Below are 20,453 nucleotides of genomic sequence, written 5' to 3' on the forward strand. Positions count from 1 at the left end.
GACGAGGTTGCGAGGTCGCTGGGAGCCCTGGCCTGGGGCGTGCTTGGGGTAGGGCAGCAGCGCCCCCTGCGTCTCCCTGAAGAAATCAGGCCCAGATCCGGTGAGCTCTAAAAGGACGCAGTGGATGGTGGGAAAACCCCCGACTGCGGAGGGTGGGCCAGCTCCCAGAGCAGCTTTGTGTCGCAGTTGTCCCTCCCGTTTGTGAAGCTTCGCGGCACCACCAGTTATTAAAGCCCACGATTTTTGGAGAGGTGTAGGTGGATGTTGGGACATGTTGATCTGTTTGTAAGATACGCGGGCGCGCGCGCGCTCACGATCTTTTTGTAAAACCCGGGTGGGAGTTCTCTGCACCCCTTTCTCGCATACCATACACAGATCGATCGCGCAAGGCTGCGGCACAGGTGGTGAAAAATAGATGACGTGTGGGCTTGGCTTTATGGGGATCCATGCTAAAACGGAGAGTACCCGGTTGAAATTCCCAAATACAAACAAGGTGCCTGGGACGCTTTCTTGGGGTTTAGAAAGTCATTTGTAAACTGCGTTTAAGGTTATTTGAAATGAAAATTTCCAGCTGGGAGCTTAAAGAACACAAGGCAAGTTTCATTTGCCAGCAGTCGACCAACCGGCGAGCCGGGGTTCTATGGAATTTTGGTGGTTGGTGTTGGTAAGGCGATTAAAAACCAAGAGGAGCCTGATGCACTTTTGCACTGGTTTACTGGCGCACAATGGTAGACCTGAAATCCGGTTCCTGAGGAGCCATCTTGAGGGGAACTTTATCTTCCCTAGCATTTCAGCACTTCCGTTAAAGGTCCCACAGCCTGCACTGCAGGCCTTCACCCCTAAACAGCTGGAGGGGTGTGTCAGGTTTATTTCCCGGGGCCTAGCTGCCTCCTAATTCCTTAAAGACAAAGGGCAGCCGACACAGCCCAGAAGACGGTCTGGCAGGCTGGTCTGATGGAAAGGGAGGGAGGTCTTGGGTGGCCCAGGTATCCATGCATCTTGCTGTCATCTGGGGCACAAATGTGGTGTTTGACTGCTTGGGTATTATGTTTGAATGTACAGAAAGTTTGACTTTCTTAGTTTTCACTAAAAGAAAAAAAAATCAAGGTGGAAGATATTTTATCATAATTAAACTGAATAGCCAAAGCTGGCAGAGCAGGAAAAAGGGGAGAAAAAGAAGTTCAGTGAAATTGAGTTGAGATTTAAGATGGAAGACACTTTTTAATAATTGTCTTGAAGGATGTCCGAGTGAAATTCAGAGCACAGAAAGAACAGAGATACTCAGGCACATCTATTCTCTTGTTCACCCTTTAAACAGTGGGAGACCAGGAAGCCAAGTGAGCCAACCCCCTCTCCCTAGTTGAAGATTCCGGAATACAGAGAAGATGCAACCAAAAATACTTTTGCATCCTTCAGAAACTGATGCTCCTGGCCATTTGAGAAGAATAATTTAACATTATAACTCCACATCAGTCCCATTAAACCCCTGCCTAGAATCTCTCATGATTCTTTTTAAGGAGCTTATTACGGTTTGGGGATAACAAGCCTCAAAACACTGAAGTACATAGGGCCACTGCAAGCATAGAATGGCCTCTATGCCTGGGTGTGGGATGAGGTGAAGGTTCAGGGGGTCACAGGAGAAGAGGGGAGGTGCCTGTCCATCAGGGTCAAGGCTAAGGGGAATGTGTGTTAATGTTTATTTGTGAGATTTGTAAGGGTATGTGTGTGGCTGTGTGTTGGTGATAGCAGGTTCGTGAATTGTGTTTTCAAGCTTTTGTGAGTGAATGTGTGTTTGTGAGACTGTTTTGTGAGACATTGCGTGAGCTGGCATGTTGTAGGTGTGTATCTGTATTTGTGTGCATGTGCGTGTTTAGATGTGTATATCTGGATGTGTGGCAATGTGTGTGACTATGTACTTGTGAGTGCGAGTGTGCCCACCAGCCCTCTCAGTCCTGGAGCTCGGCCTTCCAGAGCCATCTGTTTCCAATTAGCAGCATCCCGATTGGGAGAAGGCCTGTCCTGGGGCAGCTTCTGAGAACCGGGTGGGCCAGCTCAAGCCGCCCCAGTTCTGCTCCATCGAAGCTGAGGCTGCCCCTGGCCAGCATACTCTTGTAGCAACTCAGGCAGCCACACAAAGAGCCCTCTTTCCTGCCGCCAGCCGTTGGAGCCTGGGTCCTCCCCCAGATCATAAACCTGCCGGTGAAGACATTCACAAATAGTTCACCCGCATTCACACGAGCATGTGCAAAGGCTGGAATTCCATTCGCTATAAAGTTTTATTTTATTTTACTTGGAGGGGAAGGGAGGGGGGAAAGAAGAGTCCTTACCTAATTTATTCTAGGGCAAAATATTGTATTTCATGCAGAAGTATACACCTGTACACAAATCTTTGCTTGCTGCTTGTGGGTTCCATACATTTGTGTGTCCACCTGCCTTAGCCTGCCTTAATACACTTAGTACAGCCATGAGTTTATGGCTCAGGAGCACATGCCTGTGGTGAAAACCAGGCCACCTAAATGATGCACTCAGTGAAAAATGGATCCAGTGATCTGAAGCCCAGGTTAAACTTCTTTATTATAACTTTTAATTAACACTGATGTAGTTCAACTATACAATGTCTGACATATATTAAGCACTTCATATAAATTGGTCAAATGATTAAATCAAAATTAGATTTTTGAAAAAGTGATCTAGCACTGAGAAGTGGTTGGAAGTAAGTATTGTGTGAAAGATTCTAGACCACAAGGAAAGGTATGGGCTCAGAGACCTCTGGGTAACTCAGGGGCTTTGGCATGGAATGTTCCAACAATATTTACTTACCTTCAAGTTTCTTCTTCTGGCCCCCCTCTATTTCTCAAGACTTCTTTTGAGATGGTGGGAGCCCCGTGGGTTCTAATTATAGTCAGCAGAGACCGGAGGGGGTGTGAATGCCTCCTTTCTTCAGGAACTGGGTTTCCAGATCCGCTGGATAGAGTGGCTTATTGTCACCAGAAGGGGGAAAGAAATGTCCCAGGCAGGGACTTAGGAGAAGGCTCAGGCAAAAGGCAGGCTCAGGCGCAGCAGGGGTCTACCCGCAGGGGCTCTCTCAAAAGGGAGGGAGGCCTAAAGGAAGCTATTTCACTCCGAGGCAAAAATTTGGGTATTTTTGTTTGGGGGCTCTTATAGCTGCTTTTATACCTCAGGAAAAACACCGACATCGACTCTGCTAATGCTAGTTCATAGAAAGGCCATTTTTAATAAGAAAAGAGAAAAACAATTTGAAAGTCCCACAATTTCAGTTGTCTAATGACATAATTTCAAGTACAGTGAACGTGTGATTAAAACATCTTGTTGATTTCACAAAACCATTCAGAAGAGGCCTCGACAAAAGGAAATTGGGCCGAACCCCGAAGTGCCACGTCCCGGCTGCTACAAACCTCTGCGGCCCCGGATCCTAACGGCGGGGACAAGGCGCAGTGGCTGTGAGGGTCAGCAGGGAACCCGCCGGATTCTCGCGCCCCTCCCGGGTTCACACCTGCGGCCCCGCACGAGCTGATTCCAAGCGGGGACCCACCACAGGCCGGCAGGGGCGGCGCGGGCGTCCGCGGCCGCGCTCAGGCGTTGGGGTTGTTTCTCATGAGCTCCACGTCGGCGTCCACCATCTCCCTCACCAGCTCCTGGGACCCGAGATACAGGAGGTGGGCGGTGAGGGAGGAGTTTCTGCCACTCTCTCCGGGTGACACCCCCACCCCCTATGGCGCGCCCAGAGAGGCCTCCGCCACCCTCCCTCCACCCTACCCGCCTGCACCCGCCCCCTTCAAGCCCTCCAGGCCTGGGGCACTTCGGGCGCCAAGCGGGCCCGGAGCGCTGCTGCTCCGGGCGCCTCGCTGCCTCGCCGGGCCGGCCGCCCCTCCCGCTGGGCCCGCTTCGGCCCAGCCCCGCAGCGAGCGGGCCAGCGGAGTCCACCACCCGTAAAGAAAGGCACTTACATCAAAAGCGACCCGGGGTTTCCAGCTCAGCTTCTGTTTCGCTTTGGTGCAATCTCCTTGCAGAAAGTCCTGCGGGGGGAGGGAAAGACAAAGCTGACGTGGGTCGGGGACGGCCGGGGCCCGAGTCGCAGGGAGCCCCCCACCCTCCCGGTGCTGTCAGTGGGCGAACTCTTGAGGCACACGTCTCCCCGTTTCCCTCCTTTTGGTCCCCGCCGGGCACGCTCAGTGCAGCTCCCCAGCCGTAAATCTTGCGAAGGTCGCGTTTAAGAATGCGCCGCACAGACCAGTGAGGACCGTGACAGCGGTGCCGTCCCCAGCTCACCCAGCCACCTCCTCCTGTCCACCCCTCCCCTCCGCCGCGTCCCGTGGACGCTTAATGACTTTTTTTTTTTTCTTTTTAAACATTAAGTTGTCAGGGACGCTACTGTGAGAACTGTTTCGAATTACTACACTTCTCAGGCAAGGAGAGGAGTAAATGAGCAGACGCCCCCGGTCGCCCCCGCGCGCCGCGCCGCCGCCGCGTTCCTCTCCCACGGCAGGGCAGACGGCCGGGGGCCCGACGCCGCTGCGCTCCGACTCTCCCCCGAGGCTCCGCGGCGCGGGGGTGCCCGGCCCGCAGCGGGCAGGCGCGCGGGGCTGGCTGACCCGGCCCTCCGCGGCGGGGAGCTGAGTGCCCTCTAACGGAGCCCTGGCTAACTCTGGGTCCGCAGAGCAGTTCTTTCCGGGCTTGGCTTCGAGCTTCCCCGACCCGCGGTGAAGACGGGCGGCTCACAACTGCCATCCAGCACACGCACAGGCGCATAAAACGAAACTGAAGTTTCACGAAGGGATCCTCGCCCTTACTGTCCAGGGGCACGACACACCGTATTTTCTATTCTGTTCTGTTCTACCCCCTTCCTTAGAAAATAGTGATCTCGGACCACTTACTTCACCTCATGATCCACTAATCCGTTTCAGCTAGCAGTTTGAAAATACTGCTCCAGAGAGCAAGCACCGTGCGGCTTCTTCAGCTCGGTAGCACGCAGTCTTCTGCCCAGTGTTCCCTAACCGCTCTGATGGAAGATCAGGTTAATTTTTAAACGAACCTCCAGCTCCTGTTCAGGAAGCTCAAGCTGTCATTTGCTTGATCCTTGACTTTCTCATCCTATCTGACAGGGCCTTTGTCTATATATATATATATATATATACACACACACACACACACACACACATACACACAGGGCCTTTGTCTATATGTGTGTGTGTGTGTGTGTGATGTGTGTGTGTGTATATATATATGTATATATTATATATGTGTGTGTGTGTGTATATGTGTGTGTGTGTGTGTGTGTGTGTGTGTGTATATATATATATATATATATATATATATATATAGCCAATGACTCGGGTAGAGTCTGCCCTGCTCAGCTGGGCAGGCGTGGAACCGCTTCTAGGAGAGTTTCCATCCATTTCAGAGACTTCCTTAAGAAGGAAACTGTCTAAAAGAAAAGCTACAGGTGAACATTAATCCTGCACCTCAGCCCTCACTCACCCATTTCTTATTACAGGTCGCTGAAGACTGATTTAGAAGAAAATTGGGATGAGAATTTCAGGATGATTTGAAAAAAAGAAAGGGAGGGAGGAAAGGAGGGAGAGAGGGAGGAAGGAAAGGAAGAAGAAAGGAAGGAAGAAAAAGGAAAGACACATACTTTGAAACAGACCATTTTGGTGGGGGGTGAGATAAACATTTAGCTTTTTCCTATACAAATATATTCATCAAATAGTACACAAGATGAGTCCTTAAAACGGAAGAATGTGAAGGCAGTAGGACAGCCAGCCCAAGTACCCCATCAAGAAGCTATTCTAGTTACACACCATATTAAAGAACGACCTAAAACCAGTTACATCAAGTGAAAGGAACAGATAATGAAACTACAACAAAGCCTGCCCCAGTGATTTTCTTCAGATTCCCTGAAAGGTGGCAGGCATAGGGCATTCATGCTGGGAAAGGCCACCCAGGGGCTGGGCAGGACCCAGGGTGCTCACCTTCACTGCTAAGACTTCCATATCAAAGGGTGTCTGGGTGCTACTTCTGAAGGAACAGCAGTCCTGCCTTCTCCTCACTGTCACTTCCCGAGGTTCCAGTTGCCCACGCTCAGCTGGGTTCGGAGCAGGCAACCAGTCAGAAGGTCAGCAGTAGCCTAACCCTATGCCTGCCTCACGCACCTCCCTCCCTCTCGTCACTAGGCATTTTGTCATCTCACATCATCACAAGAAAAAGGGTAAGTACGGTACAGTAAGATATTTTGAGAGAGTAACACCAATTCACATAACTTTTATTACGGCATACTGTTATAATTGTTCCATTTTATTATTAGTCATTGTTGTTCATCTCTTATGTGCCCAATTTATGAATTAAACTTTATCACAGGTATGTAGTATAGGAAGAGACATAGTGTATATAGGGCTGGGTGCTATCCTAGTTTCAGGCATCCACTGGAGGTGGAGCTTGGGATGGACCCGCCTCGAATCGAGGGAGGCTCCTGTACTGTATGCTTGGAGTCATTCTCTAGGAGAGTACAGTCAATGGCCCTCATTCTCCATCATCCATCACTACTTTTTAGGCTTGAATAAATCAAACTCCCAGAGGCTTTGCATTTCACAATACACTGAAGTACTGACTTCCTCTCCAGGGTGTTAATAATAGTAAAACAAGTTATTTCTGCTGCTCCGAACAGTCCATATACAGGTTCTTCAGGAAAAGTAGGATACAAAAATTAATAACTAGCAATTCAACTTTGCATGGAGCTGGAAATAGAAGTGGAAAAACAAATTAATTTACTTCTCTTTCCTTTCCCTAAATAAACTTGTATATACTTCTACAATACTTCTCTATTTTACTATAAGAGTCACACAAAGATACTCATTCTTTTTCCCCGGAGAGCTGTGCAATGTGGCGTCATGAAGCAACACAGCCCTCCCCCAATTCCATAGCAGTTGCACAGCTCGAAGAAACATGGTTATTGTTTAATCACACAACACTTGCTGTAAATCAACCAGCATTGCATAGGATGCAATTCATGGCTCTGAACTTACAGTTAGCAAAACCCTAAAACCCAGTTTGGCTTCAAGTGATCTCAGTAGGCTTGGGAAAGGGAGCTTTGTATTGTAATTATGTTTCCTGTATTTTTCTACAAGTAGCTCATAATATAAAAACAACTAGGGAACTACAATTAAGGAAAAAGAAAAATGGTTTTCAAAAGCTTCGAAACAGACCTTGCTACCATACACTGTAAAAGTATTTCATTGAAACCAGAGACGCACCCAGTTAAACTTCCCAATTTAGTTTTGAGCCCAACTCCTACATTCCAGTCTAGCAGCTTACTTTAACCTTCTGCCAAGGCTCTGTCTCCCTGAAATTTAATTAGACCAAGAGACCTTGTGAAGGAAAAGGATGAGGTTCCATCAAAACAAAGAAGCAGCTCTCTACGCCAGCTGCTACTGAGCTAACATCTAGACTAGTCCGTGTGCCTGCGCTCCAGTCAACTTCAAGGGAAAGATTAGGGACATCCCTGCTTATTTTACACTTCGCTTCTCCTGAAGGACTCTCTTCCTTCTTTCTGTCGTGTCCTTTCGAGGAAAATTGTTCAGGCTGCAGGGTTTGGGGACACAGGACCGACGAACTTCTAGGGTGGTGTGGGGAAAGTGTGGCACGGGAGTACACAGGACTCTGGAATGACAGCACGGACATAGGAACACTTCTTTAAATAAAGCTTCCGCCAGCATGAAGAGAAACGGGACTGTGGAAGCTGGATTCTTCCAAGGACATCAGGAATTAACTGCTCGGCTCACAGGACTGTGTGGAGCAATGGAGGGGGGGGCAGATAAGGTCACAATATAGTTTCCTTTTACATTTCACAAACCCTCTCCACTAGGGCGTGATCAGCTCCTGAGGACGAGAGAGAAGAATGATTCATCTATTTTGTTCTTTTCTTCTTTTTTTGACAGTTCAGTTCCTTCTTTATTTATAGGCTCGAAGTCATAGTGTGACAACAGGGGCAAGAACTGATTAAAGAGAAGATTTTATGTAAAGTTTCCAAAATGGACTTTGTGCACTGGGTGGTCTGGAACTTTTCTTTAAAAAAAGAGACAATAAAGCTCTGGGAAAAATTTAAAGCATTTCTATGTGAATATGACATTTCCTGAACTCTGGCTTCTGGTGTCTTCACTGTTTCCATTGCTATTCCTTAGGTGAGCTCTACAGTTTCAACATGTGATTTATTATTGTCAAATTCAATTAGGTTTAGCTGAGCATTTTACAGCAGCAAAACAGCATGAGCAAAGAGAACGTGCATGTCCAGATGCCTGGAGCCCCCTTAATTTTTCTCGGACTCCCTGACTACCGTTGACTCGTCAGACCTTTCCGAGCTGTCCTCTGACAGTGGCTCTGTCTAGGCATAAACCCTACAGGCCCAATGCCAATGGCCCGAGTTGCAAACAGCAGCACGGTAGGAGGGCATGTTTTGCTGCAGCAATTTTTCAGGCTTTCCTGGCTTATGTTCTTGTTATAGTGAACTGATAAAGGGCCAGACCAAATCCTGGAAAAGTCATTAAGCCAGTTCCTGAGCCCACAGTAGTTAACATAAAATCCAGAAAAGTAGAGACCATGCTGTGCCATTATCTTCTTCTATAACTATAGTTCCCTTTCCTCAAATCTCCTGGGTGCCTTTTTTTAAATCTCGATCAAGATAACAACACATCTTTAAATTACACTGCTTAGTTTTCTTTCCTCCCCCTCCCCGCAATCTCTTTTTAATTTTGATCATTATTTAACACATTAAATGCCTTTAACACCCACCCATCTTCCCTAAAATCACTGTGGGGAATGCTATGAAATAGATTGATCGCACAGGATAATTTTTCAAAGTTCACAGAGTCATGTTCTTTCTCTCCCCTTTTTCACTGTGGTTGCATTGGGAAAATTTTAATATTTATTTCAAATTATGTGTTGGATACCATGTTTCTCAACAGGTCAGCTGTGAGGCTTGCAAAGGACATCTGTTTAGGTGGAGAAACATTTTGAAAGTGTGAGCTCTTTTGGCAGGATGTTGTTAAATTTCTAATGTGCATATTGAAATAAACTGACTCTTGAGTGCTATAAATAAGGAGAAGATGTATGGACAGGGGATGTTAATAAGGAAAACTAAGACGGGTGAAAGCCCTGGTTAGACGTCTTCAAGAATTTAAAATATGGAAATGTGAGTAACACTGGGTATTCATTTCTTTCCTTCTACTTTTCAAAAAAAAAAAAAAAAAAAAGCAAAATTGAGGAATAGCTCAGGTTCCAAGGGAATAAAAGAATGAAACAAATTTGGTTCTTGATCTAACTTTATGCTAATGTGGAGTGAGCAGGAAAACTTTACTCTTGGGGGAAAGGCTTCTTTTTAGAAAGAAATACTAAAAGCAAAACAAAACAAAACAAACTTCAGTAAAATGGAAAAAGCTTTAAAGTTGCACAGACTGTCCCAGTCAAGATTCAAGACGAGCAGCTGGGAGTCTGTAAGAATGGGAAAAAATAAAAAGAAACCAAAGAGTTCCCCCAGAAAGTTTGCAATATAGTATGTCTCTTACCAGGCAGTTTAAACTCTTTCGTGCTCACAAATATATCATTTGATTGAAACCCTTCCGGACAGGGAATGAATCTCGCAGCAGTAAGAAAGGCAACGGCCTTAATGACGGTAACGAACGTTTCCCCCTCTCTTCCCTTTTACTGCTGTATATCAGCACAAATTGAAGTTGAAGCCAGGCCTCTCCTTTAATGACAAGGGGTGATAAGAGACAAGAAGAAAACAGCAGGCTGTCTCGTCTGCTCAGGAAGCTGGACTCAGTGGGACTGTCCATCAGCAGGGGCTGACAGAATGCCGTCAGACCCCAAACAATGCTCGGGCTCAACCTCAGGGAAATTGAGTCAGTCAGCACCGGCTCCGACAGGCGTACTGACAGTAGAGATAAAGTGGCAAAGGGAGCAAAACAGTGTGAGCAGGCCCTGCATTGTGTCCCTGTCCTCAGTTACCCGGGTGGAGGCTGCTGGGAGGCACTTGGCACAGGGCGACACATACGTACCCTAGACTGAAAGCCTGGCAGAGCCCTCACATCATCACCGCTGTCACCCTCACTGGTGGCCTGGCATGTGAGCCCCGCCTGTTACTTAGGGCTCAGGCTGTACTTCAGCGACCTCCTGCTTGGTGCCTGAGGGCGTCTCTAGGATCCTGTGACCCCTCATTGATCCCATTTTTCTGGGTTGGGGGCCACTTAGTTTCAACGGATAGCATTTGTCATTCGGAATCAGGAGCTATGAGGAGCTACTAAACAAGGGAAAGAAATAGATCTGTCCATGGGTATGTCCCAGACACTACTGGAAAAGCGTACCTAGCATGGCAGAGCTCTCGTGGAAAGTAAATGAGAACATTGTCTTCCTTAGGCGTCCACTTGTATGTCAGTACGGCCTAAGGTGGTAAAAGAAAGTATTCACTGTATTAAGGGAGAACCCAATTAATGGCATTCATACTGCAGCTGACATACAGACACGTCTTTTCTACGTATACTCTAAAAATATGGTTAGCATAAAAAGAGAAATGTCATTAGGCAAAAAGGGTTCTAGAAGACACACTGACAACACAATCGTGTGGGGGAAATACAGGACTTAAACACACCAATTTCCTTTTAAATAGTTTTTAAAAATGCTGTGGAGGAAGTCCCTTAAGGCAGACATGCTTGAGACATGTAGAGACGAGAACAGTGGTCCTCTATCCTTCATGGAACGGACACACAGATCCATACAATTCATGCCACGCTGAGGCCCGGCTTCTCCTGCCGCAGGAGGGGAGCAGGGTGCCCTTCCAGCACTGTCCCAATGACTGTCCGGCCATCTGCACCCTCTGGCACCCGGGGCCTGTGCGGCCTGTCCTGTTCCATCAGGCTTTGAGTGAGCTGAGCAAAGGAAAGCATTTTTTAGAAGCTGTGCCTTATAGCTGTGGGGGAGCTGTCTACTCATGAGTTGGTTGCTTTAAATAAAACCAGCGGTACAATTTGGGGAATGCAGTCTTGCATCACACACATTGATGAGGCCCTATGGCTTTTTGTATCTGTTCTGCACCTATAATTGTAATCTCAGAGTTAATTTTTGCTGTTGCTGTTAGCTTTATGTCTTGATCCCTGGTGCTTACAGGAGTATCAAGCTAGGGAAAGCTAGATTAAGTACTGTAACTGGAGCCCTCTTGGTTCTGATTTCTTCACTGATCTTCACTCTAAGCAGCTGATACGGGGGGGCTGACTCACAGTTGTGATGCAGAGCCGCTTAATGAAAGGGAGATAAGATTGTTAGTGACCTCAGCATTCCAGGCTTCAAAGCCAGCACCATCTTCGCTGGAAATTACTGGTTGCTCTTAATAACTGGATCTCGGGTGTGAAGATTTACCCATGCTGGTAGGAGGTGACACAAACCCCGAGGAAAGGAGATAAAGCACCTTTAAGTGGACCGATTAAAGACTGTTGTGACCTAATTGGCAAGTGGCACTCTGGAGCACGAGAAGCAGGCAGCCTTGCTTTTGCATTTAGTACTTTTTACCCTCAAAGCACTTTACACGCATCAGCTAATTAAATCTCCAGACAATCACATTCAAAATGCAACTCAAGAGATCTTGTATCTGTTTCAGGTGGCTGTTTGCTAGCGATGAAAGCACTGTACCAAGTATCTGTGGGGATTAAAGCCCAGCTCTGTACCACAGCTTATCTTCAGCCTGCCTGTGGCTAGGAGACACCCTGCCACTCGAGGAAGGCCGACGAGGGCCACAGGAGACCCCTGATAGCACCAGGAGAAGGTGATTTTCCATCAGCTTGTTGCCTTTCAGTGTAATAGGAAATACGCCCCACCCCACAGAAAGGGCTCTGCCTTCCCTTTGAATAATAGTGCCAAAGAATATGGCCAGTAATATGAATGCCTCCATAATATAGATTTTTTTCCTTTAGGGTTTTTCTCAATTTATATTGTACTACACACCACTCACATTCAAGAAACTCCCTTCAGTAATCCTTCCTTCCTTCTTTCAATTCATCCATCCATCCATCCATCCATCCATTCATCCTTCTCCCAACCAAAATAAAAATTATATGACAGAGTCATTCAAATGTACAACCCTAGATTCCTTCCAACAGTCATTCCCTCAGTAACTTGTTAGGAAACTCTAGGACTAACCAGGCAGCTCACTACATCCAAATTCTTGTTTTTCCGTTGTTTCTCTGAGGACTTTCATATTTGAGGAGAAATTAAGACAACTACGAGGACATTTGTTAGTAAGGGTTTTTTTTTTTAACTTTTATTTCTTTATTTGACAGAGAGAGAGAGCACAAGTAGGCAGAGCGACAGGCAGAGGGAGAAGGAGAAGCAGGCTCTCCACTGAGCAGGGAGCCGGATGCGGGCTCGATCCCAGGACCCTGGGATCATGACCCGAGCCGAAGGCAGCCACTTAACCGAATGAGCCATCCAGGTGCCCCTGTTAGTAAGGGTTTTGAGAGGCATGGGGGGAAAAAAGAGTATTAAGACATATTTACCTTTCTATGATTTTTATCTATCCATTCATTTGGTTTCCTACTATCATGGTTAATAGAGAGCTTACTAGGCTGCTGCATATGTAACCTGGCAGTCCTTCTTTTGTATTTTTATAAGAGGAACAGAATCCCATATCTGAACATGTGTATAGAGACATTTAAACAAATAACTTGATTAATGTCACAAAGCCATCTAGTGGTAGGGTTCTGGACAAAAAGCCAGGATTTCTGATTCTTAGTCCAGCACTCTCAATGCTCAGTAGGACAAACTCTCCCTAAAGGTACCATGAGCAATATACTTTATGCTGCATTAATTGAGTGGCACAAAGGTCTCTAAAGAATAAATACTGTATCAACATATGGAAATATCAACCTACTCCAGAGCTGGATGAAAGAGATGAATGGAGAAGAGTAGATACATATGATTCAATGCGTATGACATTCCGGTATCAGCATTCTAATCGATGGTGGTAGATATTAGATAGTGGTTATAGGGGAAAAGGATCAACAGGAAAGGTGTGGGAAGAAACTCTTGGGTGATCTTCTCTGTCTGATAGGAGCAGAGCAACATGAGTGCATGTATTTGTCAAAGTGAACCAAAATATATAGTGAAGAGCTGTGCATGTCACTGTATATAACTTTCGTCTCACGAACAAAGGATTGTTTGGTACCACCACCAACACAGAGATATCAGGGGACAGACCTGGCTTTGTACCATGGCTTAACCACATAGCTGTGTGACCTTGGAGGGCAAGTTTCTCAGTATTTCTGAGCCTCAGATTCTAAACCAGGTGTAAAATGGGGAAAACATCACCTATCTTGAAGGGTTGTGAGAACTCAAGATGACATATGGAATGTAGCTAGTACTATTTCTAATTTATTTAACACTCTTAGGGCTAATATTGTTGCTTTTATCACTAAGGTATAGGGAAAGCTATGCTTTTATTTCTTATAGTAACATCATGGATGAAAATGTAATCTTTTCAAAAAAGGTTTGATTAAGGGTGCCTGGGTGGCTCAGTGGATTAAAGCCTCTGCCTTCGGCTCAGGTCATGATCCCAGGGTCCTGGGATTGAGCCCCACATCAGGCTCTCTGCTCGGTAGCAAGCCTGCTTCCCTTCCTCTCTCTCTGCCTGCCTCTCTGCCTACTTGTGATCTCTGTCTGTCAAATAAATAAATAAAATCTTTTTAAAAATCTGATTAATTAATTAATTTAGAGCACATTGGGGGAGGGGCAGAGGGAGAAGGACAGAGAATCTCAAGCAGCCCCTGTGCTGTGTAGAGCCGAAAGCAGCGTTCGATCTCGACCCTGAGTCAAAATCAAGAGTCTGATGTTCAACTGACTGATCTACCCAGGTGCCCCCAAAATGTAATTTTTTCAAGTGGGTTGTCTTATAGTGTTTCTTTCATGCTTTCATGTTACTTCAACCTTGCATGTAATCTAACTTCTCCTATTTTTAGACCATCATTTTTTGAATAATTGTAACCAGAGTATGCAGGATTTTGTATTCTACTTTTCCCTAGTTATTATAAATGTTTCATATGCTCTTGATTGTTTGTTGCCAAATGTTTACAGTGTTAGAGCTGGGAAGTAGCTGTGGACAAGACAAGGCCCTTGCCATGAGCTTTCGTTCCAGTCGGGGTAGACGGTCCAGAGTACAGGAGATGTGAGTAAGACCGTGTCCACTACTGAGAGTGCTAGACAAGACTGAAGAGGAAGCCAGCTGGATAAAGAGTGGGAAGGCTGGTTGGAGAAGGCCTTCCCAAATAGGTGACATATGATCTAAGATTTGAATGACAAGAAAAAGCCAGTCACATTAAGTCCTGAGGTAGGAGGGTCTCTTGGGCACACCATAGGTACATGGACTGTAGGGAGCAACACTCCTGTTCTGAGGGGCAGAGAGAAGGCCACTGAGTCTGGACAAAATGAACGAAGGGAATCAGAGCCCAAGACGAAGTTGGAGAGGTAAAAAAAGGCCAGACCATGTCTGGCCTGCTGGGTAATTCCTCCCATGGGGCCCAGGCCTCTCCCAGCAAAGCCATGTTTTTGCAAGACTTTACTCCCTAGTATCTGCATCTGGTCGGCCACAATCATATAGCTGGCTAACTCAACTAGTTCAGAAGTCTAGTTTTCAGATGCCAGTGTAATTTTTTCAAAGTGAGTATGGGACGTTTACCTAAATGTTTAAAAGGGTGGCTAAGGGACTTTTGCCCGGCATGCTCCAACCCCTTTCCCTCCTAACAGAGCCGCCACTCTTTAATGTGTTTGTGCCACCCAGCCTAGAAACATCTGGCCACTCTTGAAGGGATTAGGTCCAGGCTACTGCAGTTAGGAGTCAGGACTCTGCCCAGCTGGCCCTGTAGGACACAGGGCCCAAGGGACCTCCAGGGGCCAGAGGGCAGGAGCCTGGCCTCCTGTGCGGTAGAAGGGCCGGACCTCTTCTGGCCGAAGGAGGACACGTTTAAGCTCCGGAGGGCGGCGGAGATGGTGCCCCACCCTTCACTTCCTCCTGTGTGAGCAGAATCCTGGTCAGACTGAAACTGTCCCTACCAACTCCCCTTTTTGGAAGCCACCTTCTTTTTCTCCACTCGTTCTCGAGAGAATGGGACACAGCACTGAAACATGCTGGAATTTTCAATTTTTTACCAAAGTCTATGTACATAAAGGTTCACTCGTCTACGTAGAAAGAATCTGGCTTTGCTTTAAAATGCATAGTCCTGGGGCACCTGGGTGGCTCAGTCTTTAAGTGCCTGCCTTCGGCGCAAGTCATGATCCCAGAGTCCTGGGATCCAGACCCACATAGGGCTCCCCGCTTGGCTGGAAGCCTGCTTCTCCCTCTCCCACTTCCCCGCTTGTGTTCCCTCTCTTGCTGTGTCTCTCTGTGTCAAATAATAAATAAAATCTTAAAAAAAATAAATAAAATGCATAGTCCTTTATCAGCCTGCTACCCACGATACGGGTTTGGATTGTGTTCTGAGCCACTAGAGGCCTCAGGCCCTAGGGGCACATGCCTTGTTGGATGTTTTCACGGGCTCCACGCTAGGCGGGAGCGGGGCTGCAGCAGGAGGAGAGGCCAAGAGAGAGGGGAGCATGTGAGGCGAGCAGAGAGAAGACTCACCAAAGGACTGGATTTGGAGGAAAGAGGATTTACAGGCAACTCCTAGGATTTTGGCTTGAATGGGGACCTTTCCATCGCTTTCAGAGACATTATATGAATTTACAAATGCTACCAGCAAAGTGTGAGTGTAACTTTTTATCTCAACACCAGCATTAGATTTTATCTCCTTTTGAAGGAAAGCCCTCATTTTCGTGATTATGAAACAGAGACTCTTTGAAAAGATTACTTTTGTAAAATTACCTGTGTTCTCTTATATCATTCCATGGAACACACTGTCTTGTTTTGGATCTTGATTTGATGCCAAAGCCTCTCAACTGAGGAAGTCTGGTTAACTCAGAGAAAGGAGCTTGGTTTCCACAGGCCCCAGCTGTGTTCGTGTGAAAGGAAGGAGAGGGGAAAGCAGCTCACCTTCTTCCATGACCCCTAGCTAGTGGAGAGCTTCAGTCGTGCCTTAGGATGTGCAAGGAAAGGGTTAAGCCACCCCGTGTCCACTAGGCCCTACCGACATGGCCCGCTTTTAATCTATGGCTTGTGGCAGGAGGAAGTCCGAGAGGTGGCCTTTCACATGACATCATAAAAGCCTGATTTATCGCCAGCCACCAAACATCTAGAAAATCATAACATCCTTTCAGGAAAATGCAGTGGAAAATAATCAGGTTGACTTTGATGAAAGCTTTGGTGGGGACTCCAAGTGTGACATTCTGCACAGTAACCCTTGGCAGGTGCCCTGTTTGCAGCCCGAGCGGCCTTCATGACAAAGCCCGGAGTCTGAGCTGCACGGCTGCCCACAGCGGAGCAGGGCTTTCATGTCCGCAGATAAAACAAGAGTTTGGTTCTCACTCTGCCAGCTTGCCCAAAATAACACTAGAGTGTATGTGAAAATGCTCTGGAAGTAACAGCTCTATCCAGATGTGAGGAATTCTTGATTATGGAAATACCAAGATCCTGCTCCTTTACCAAACCCGCTGCCACGGCAGCGACGCCAAACGATTCTGCTTCCCTGCTGCTTCTCTTGACTTGCTCTTCTCCCCCTTCCTAGGACCACCTTTAGGACCCAACTCTGAAGTCAGAACATTTTCCTATGTAGTATTTCCAGAGCAGTGTCCCCTGTGGTGTCATTCTTAATATCTAAGGGAGCTAATAAGCGATGACGGAGATGACACACTCCAAAATCAAGGGGTGAATTCCTCAGACCACAAGGAATTGGTCCCAGGAATGTTTACGTCTCTGTGTTGTTTCTCCTGCTCAGTAAGTTGATAAAAGCACCAAGCAGGAACCTCATTTTCTTTAGCGTGCATGATGTACTCTGCAAATAAACATAGGAAAGAGGGACAAAGACTAGAGTACCGGATGGTTCTAGAATTCTGGCCACACCAAGTCTACAAAAGCTCACTGGCATAGGAGGTAGGCCTATCTTTGCAGATTGACATCAACACGGAAGGTCCTGGGATTCCTGAGCCTTGGGGAAGAGAGGTGTTCTAAAGATTGGGCCAGGACTGACAAGGGCCTAGTCAGGGTCGGAAGTCTGGCAAAAATGAAGACTGGGACTCAGTTCAAAGTTATGTTCATTTTGTTTTACTGCGACACCTCAATTGTGTTGTATGGAGACTTCATAGGATCAAAGACTCAACGTAATTAGACAGAGTCCCTTGAACATTCCCAGAGGTTGGCGCTCGGTGGAGGGAGGAGCCCCCAGTTTGGGGGGGCTCAGAGCCCAGGCCCCGACACTGTCAACCTGAGAATGGGCTTCCTACTGCCGCACCAGCCGGCCCTCACCACCACCACTGTCAGTTCCTTCAGAGTTTGATTTCTGAACTGGAAAGGCCTGCCCAAACCTGATCGTTCCAGGATTTTGTACGGGAACGAGGACGATGTGGGAGCTAGCAGAGGGGTGAGGCCTAGCTCTGGTCCCGCCACATGAGTTGTCACTTGAGCTTTCCTCATCTGTCAATGAGGGAAGGGAGGGACTGGCAGAATTTTCAAGTTCCCTTCTAAGGCCCTGCTTGCTACTGGGCTAGGACAGCTGGTGCCTGCACAGGGCTGCGTTCCTTGAATCAAACCTTAGGGATGCTGTGTGGCATCTCCCTGCCTAATGACAGCTCATTGTCTCGCAGCGGCCGCGGCAGAAGCAGTGGCTCACGAGTTCTGCTCCAAGGGACCTTGGTCTGGCTTAGCCTCAGCACAGTTCCAGGTATAGCCAGGCAGTGGGGGAGCTGGTGACTCAGTGCCCAGTCAGATGGCAAAGGCTTCTGCGGCCCAGCTGCACCTCTGCCCACGGAGGCTGTGCCCATGCGGCTGGAAGGCTCCACGCAGAGGGCGCTGGTTAGGAGGCAAGTGACCCGAGGGTGGAGGCAGGATTTTGGGTCATAGTGTGCTGCACGAGCCCCAGAGGGAACTAGGGCTTCAAACACTCCCCAGGTAAGCATCCCTGGACATTTGGGGAGCCTCCCACAGAGCCTGCCAGATTGAGTGTTTCAGCTCTCTCGTGGCTATAAAACACATATTGGCAGTATCTTATTGCCCAGAGCCATGCGTGTCACTGCGGCGCTCACACGGTAAATAAATATGGTGAAAGTTGGGGGATATACTTCCCACCAGTGCAGCTCATCACCAGATGGCCTGCCGTGTGGAGTGCTGCCAGGTCAGGAAGGCTCTGCTCAGGGGGCTCTTACGTGAGGTGCCCTCTTCAGTGGGTCAGGGGCTGCCCCCACTCCCCAGCCCTGGCCCTTTGGGACTCAGATGTGGAGGGCCTCTGGCTGCTGTTCACTTAGAATGGCTCTGTGCCCATGACTGGCTTAGGGGTGGGGGACTTGGGGAGCCCTCTGAGCCGGCAGTAACAGCATCTGTTTATTGGGCCCCTTGTCTGAGCTATGTGCTAAGAAGCACTTTACATACCTCGCACTGTTAAACCTTCTAGCAGTCCTGTGAGCCCCACAAAGGAAGGGAGGCTCTGGCAGGCGAAATGACGTGCCCAGTGTCCGTTCATGGTAGAGCCTGGATCCAAAGCCCAGTCTCTCGGACTCCAGCCCAGGTAATTAGGCCATTTCTCTAGACTCCCTCCCTTCTTCTCCATTTAGTAAGTGGGCTGACAGCTGATGTGTACAACAATCTGTCAAGTCACGCATTCCTATCGAGCAGATGCCCTTGATGGGGATGAATTCCCACCCTGGAGAACTTGTTGAAGACATAACAGAAGGGGACTATCCTTGCCCTCCATAGAGGTCCAGAAACACTGAAACTGCTGGTTAGACTGCCTGTGTAGGTTGTACAAAGAGCAGGTACAGAAGTGGAAACCCGAGTCAGAACAAAAAGGGGGCATACCAGCAGATACCACATTGCCATAAGCACATGGCTCTCAATGGCACCCTGTGAAGAAGTTTAATGCAGCCGTGGATTTTATAGCAAAAGCGAATTCATTGTTCTTCTCCAGTGGGGGGTGGAAGGTTTTATAAGAGGGTTGAAGATAAAGTATTTTGTTTTGGTTCCTATGGTTAATGTCATCTAAAAAACACAACTCTCGGCTCCTTAAGCACCATAAGGAATGGTCATGATCATGGACTTTGTAAGCAGCTGAAACATAGACCAGTGGACAATTTGCCTGTGGAAGGATTCTTTTCAATCTGTGTCCCCCTGCCCCCCTGCCACTACTAGGCTGTGAGATTCTCATGGATGTTCCCCAGCAGAACCAGGTTTTGGGGTGGAATCTTCTAGGAACTGTTGGCTCTCTAGGACCACAAGCAACAGTGAGGGACACCTGACATGGGAGTTCTGTGAGTTTGGGAAACTTCCAAATGGCCTTTGCTCAGATCTGACCCCCTCAGAATACCCTTTTCTATGAAAAGACTTCAACTCACAGAATTCACAAGAGTTGTCTGGTCTTATTTATGCCACCACCATGACCGTGACTAACAGAAATACAACTATTCCTCGGGGTGCATACCTTTTCTGTTTCAGGGTCTGGGTAGTGAAGGAGATCGCTACTGGAGTGCGTCTGGAGAACACGTGTATCTAAAGACTATCCAGATGGACTTAGTTCTGGAGTTTGGACAGTGAGAGCTCAGAAAGAGAGGGAGATGTCTAATTATCACCATCATGATGATAGTAACAACAGTAATATTTATCACAAAACAACAGCTGTGTAGTGCTTTACTATTTGAAAAGCACATTTCGGCCTATTTTTTTTTTTTACATAATTCTGGCAACATTCAGCCATCCACACACTCAGTAGCCATAATCACCTGGCCTTTGAGTGGCTCAAGGTCCTGTAGTAGAGACTAGTGAATTCGTGGCGTATCATCTGGTTCGTGCCACAGCACAGAGTGGGCAACAGAGCACATGAACAGAGAGGGAGGCCACATGAGTGCAGGGAGTAGGGACAGGGTTGAGACCTGAAGAGGGACAAGAAAGGGGAGGAGAATGAGCATCGTGGTGGCCTTGAAAGTGCCCTGGGGTAAGCCTGTCCCTGAGGCACCTGCACAAATCAGTAATGGGAGGACTCGTCTTAACACGGTCCCTCTGGAATCAGGAAGAGCTACCCTCACAGTGGGCCAGAGGAAGGGACCGCAGCCCTTCGGGGACCAAGGCTCTCAGAGACCTTTTCAGAGTAAATGCTCCCTGAGCTGGATCGTGAACCATGAGTGGGACGGAGGACAGCAAAGGGCAAAGGTAAAGACAGTGTAGGTGTCAGATCAGGAGCTGAAGCGCACAAGGGGGTTACAGAATCTTCTGTGACTTGCAGGTTGGGATGGCTGGGGCAGCATGGTGTGGAATTCCCCCCTCA

At 47.6% G+C, this 20,453-nt stretch overlaps 1 protein-coding gene across 1 annotated transcript in view; it reads right to left on the reverse strand.

Moving 5' to 3' along the window:
* Window positions 1–2,556: 2,556 nt before the first annotated feature.
* The window catches only part of GMDS (GDP-mannose 4,6-dehydratase), a 616,840-nt gene continuing 598,943 nt past the window's right edge, over window positions 2,557–20,453 (reverse strand). Inside the window, exons 10-11 of the mRNA XM_080805486.1 lie at window positions 3,969–4,037; window positions 2,557–3,656 (exon numbers count right to left, since the gene is read on the reverse strand). Of these exons, the coding sequence (XP_080661612.1) occupies window positions 3,594–3,656; window positions 3,969–4,037 (132 nt within the window). The 3' untranslated portion in view covers window positions 2,557–3,593. The remainder of the gene's footprint in view (window positions 3,657–3,968; window positions 4,038–20,453) is intronic.

Source organism: Martes martes (assembly GCF_963455335.1).
Source record: "Martes martes genome assembly, chromosome: 6".
Classification (NCBI taxonomy): Eukaryota; Metazoa; Chordata; class Mammalia; order Carnivora; family Mustelidae; genus Martes; species Martes martes.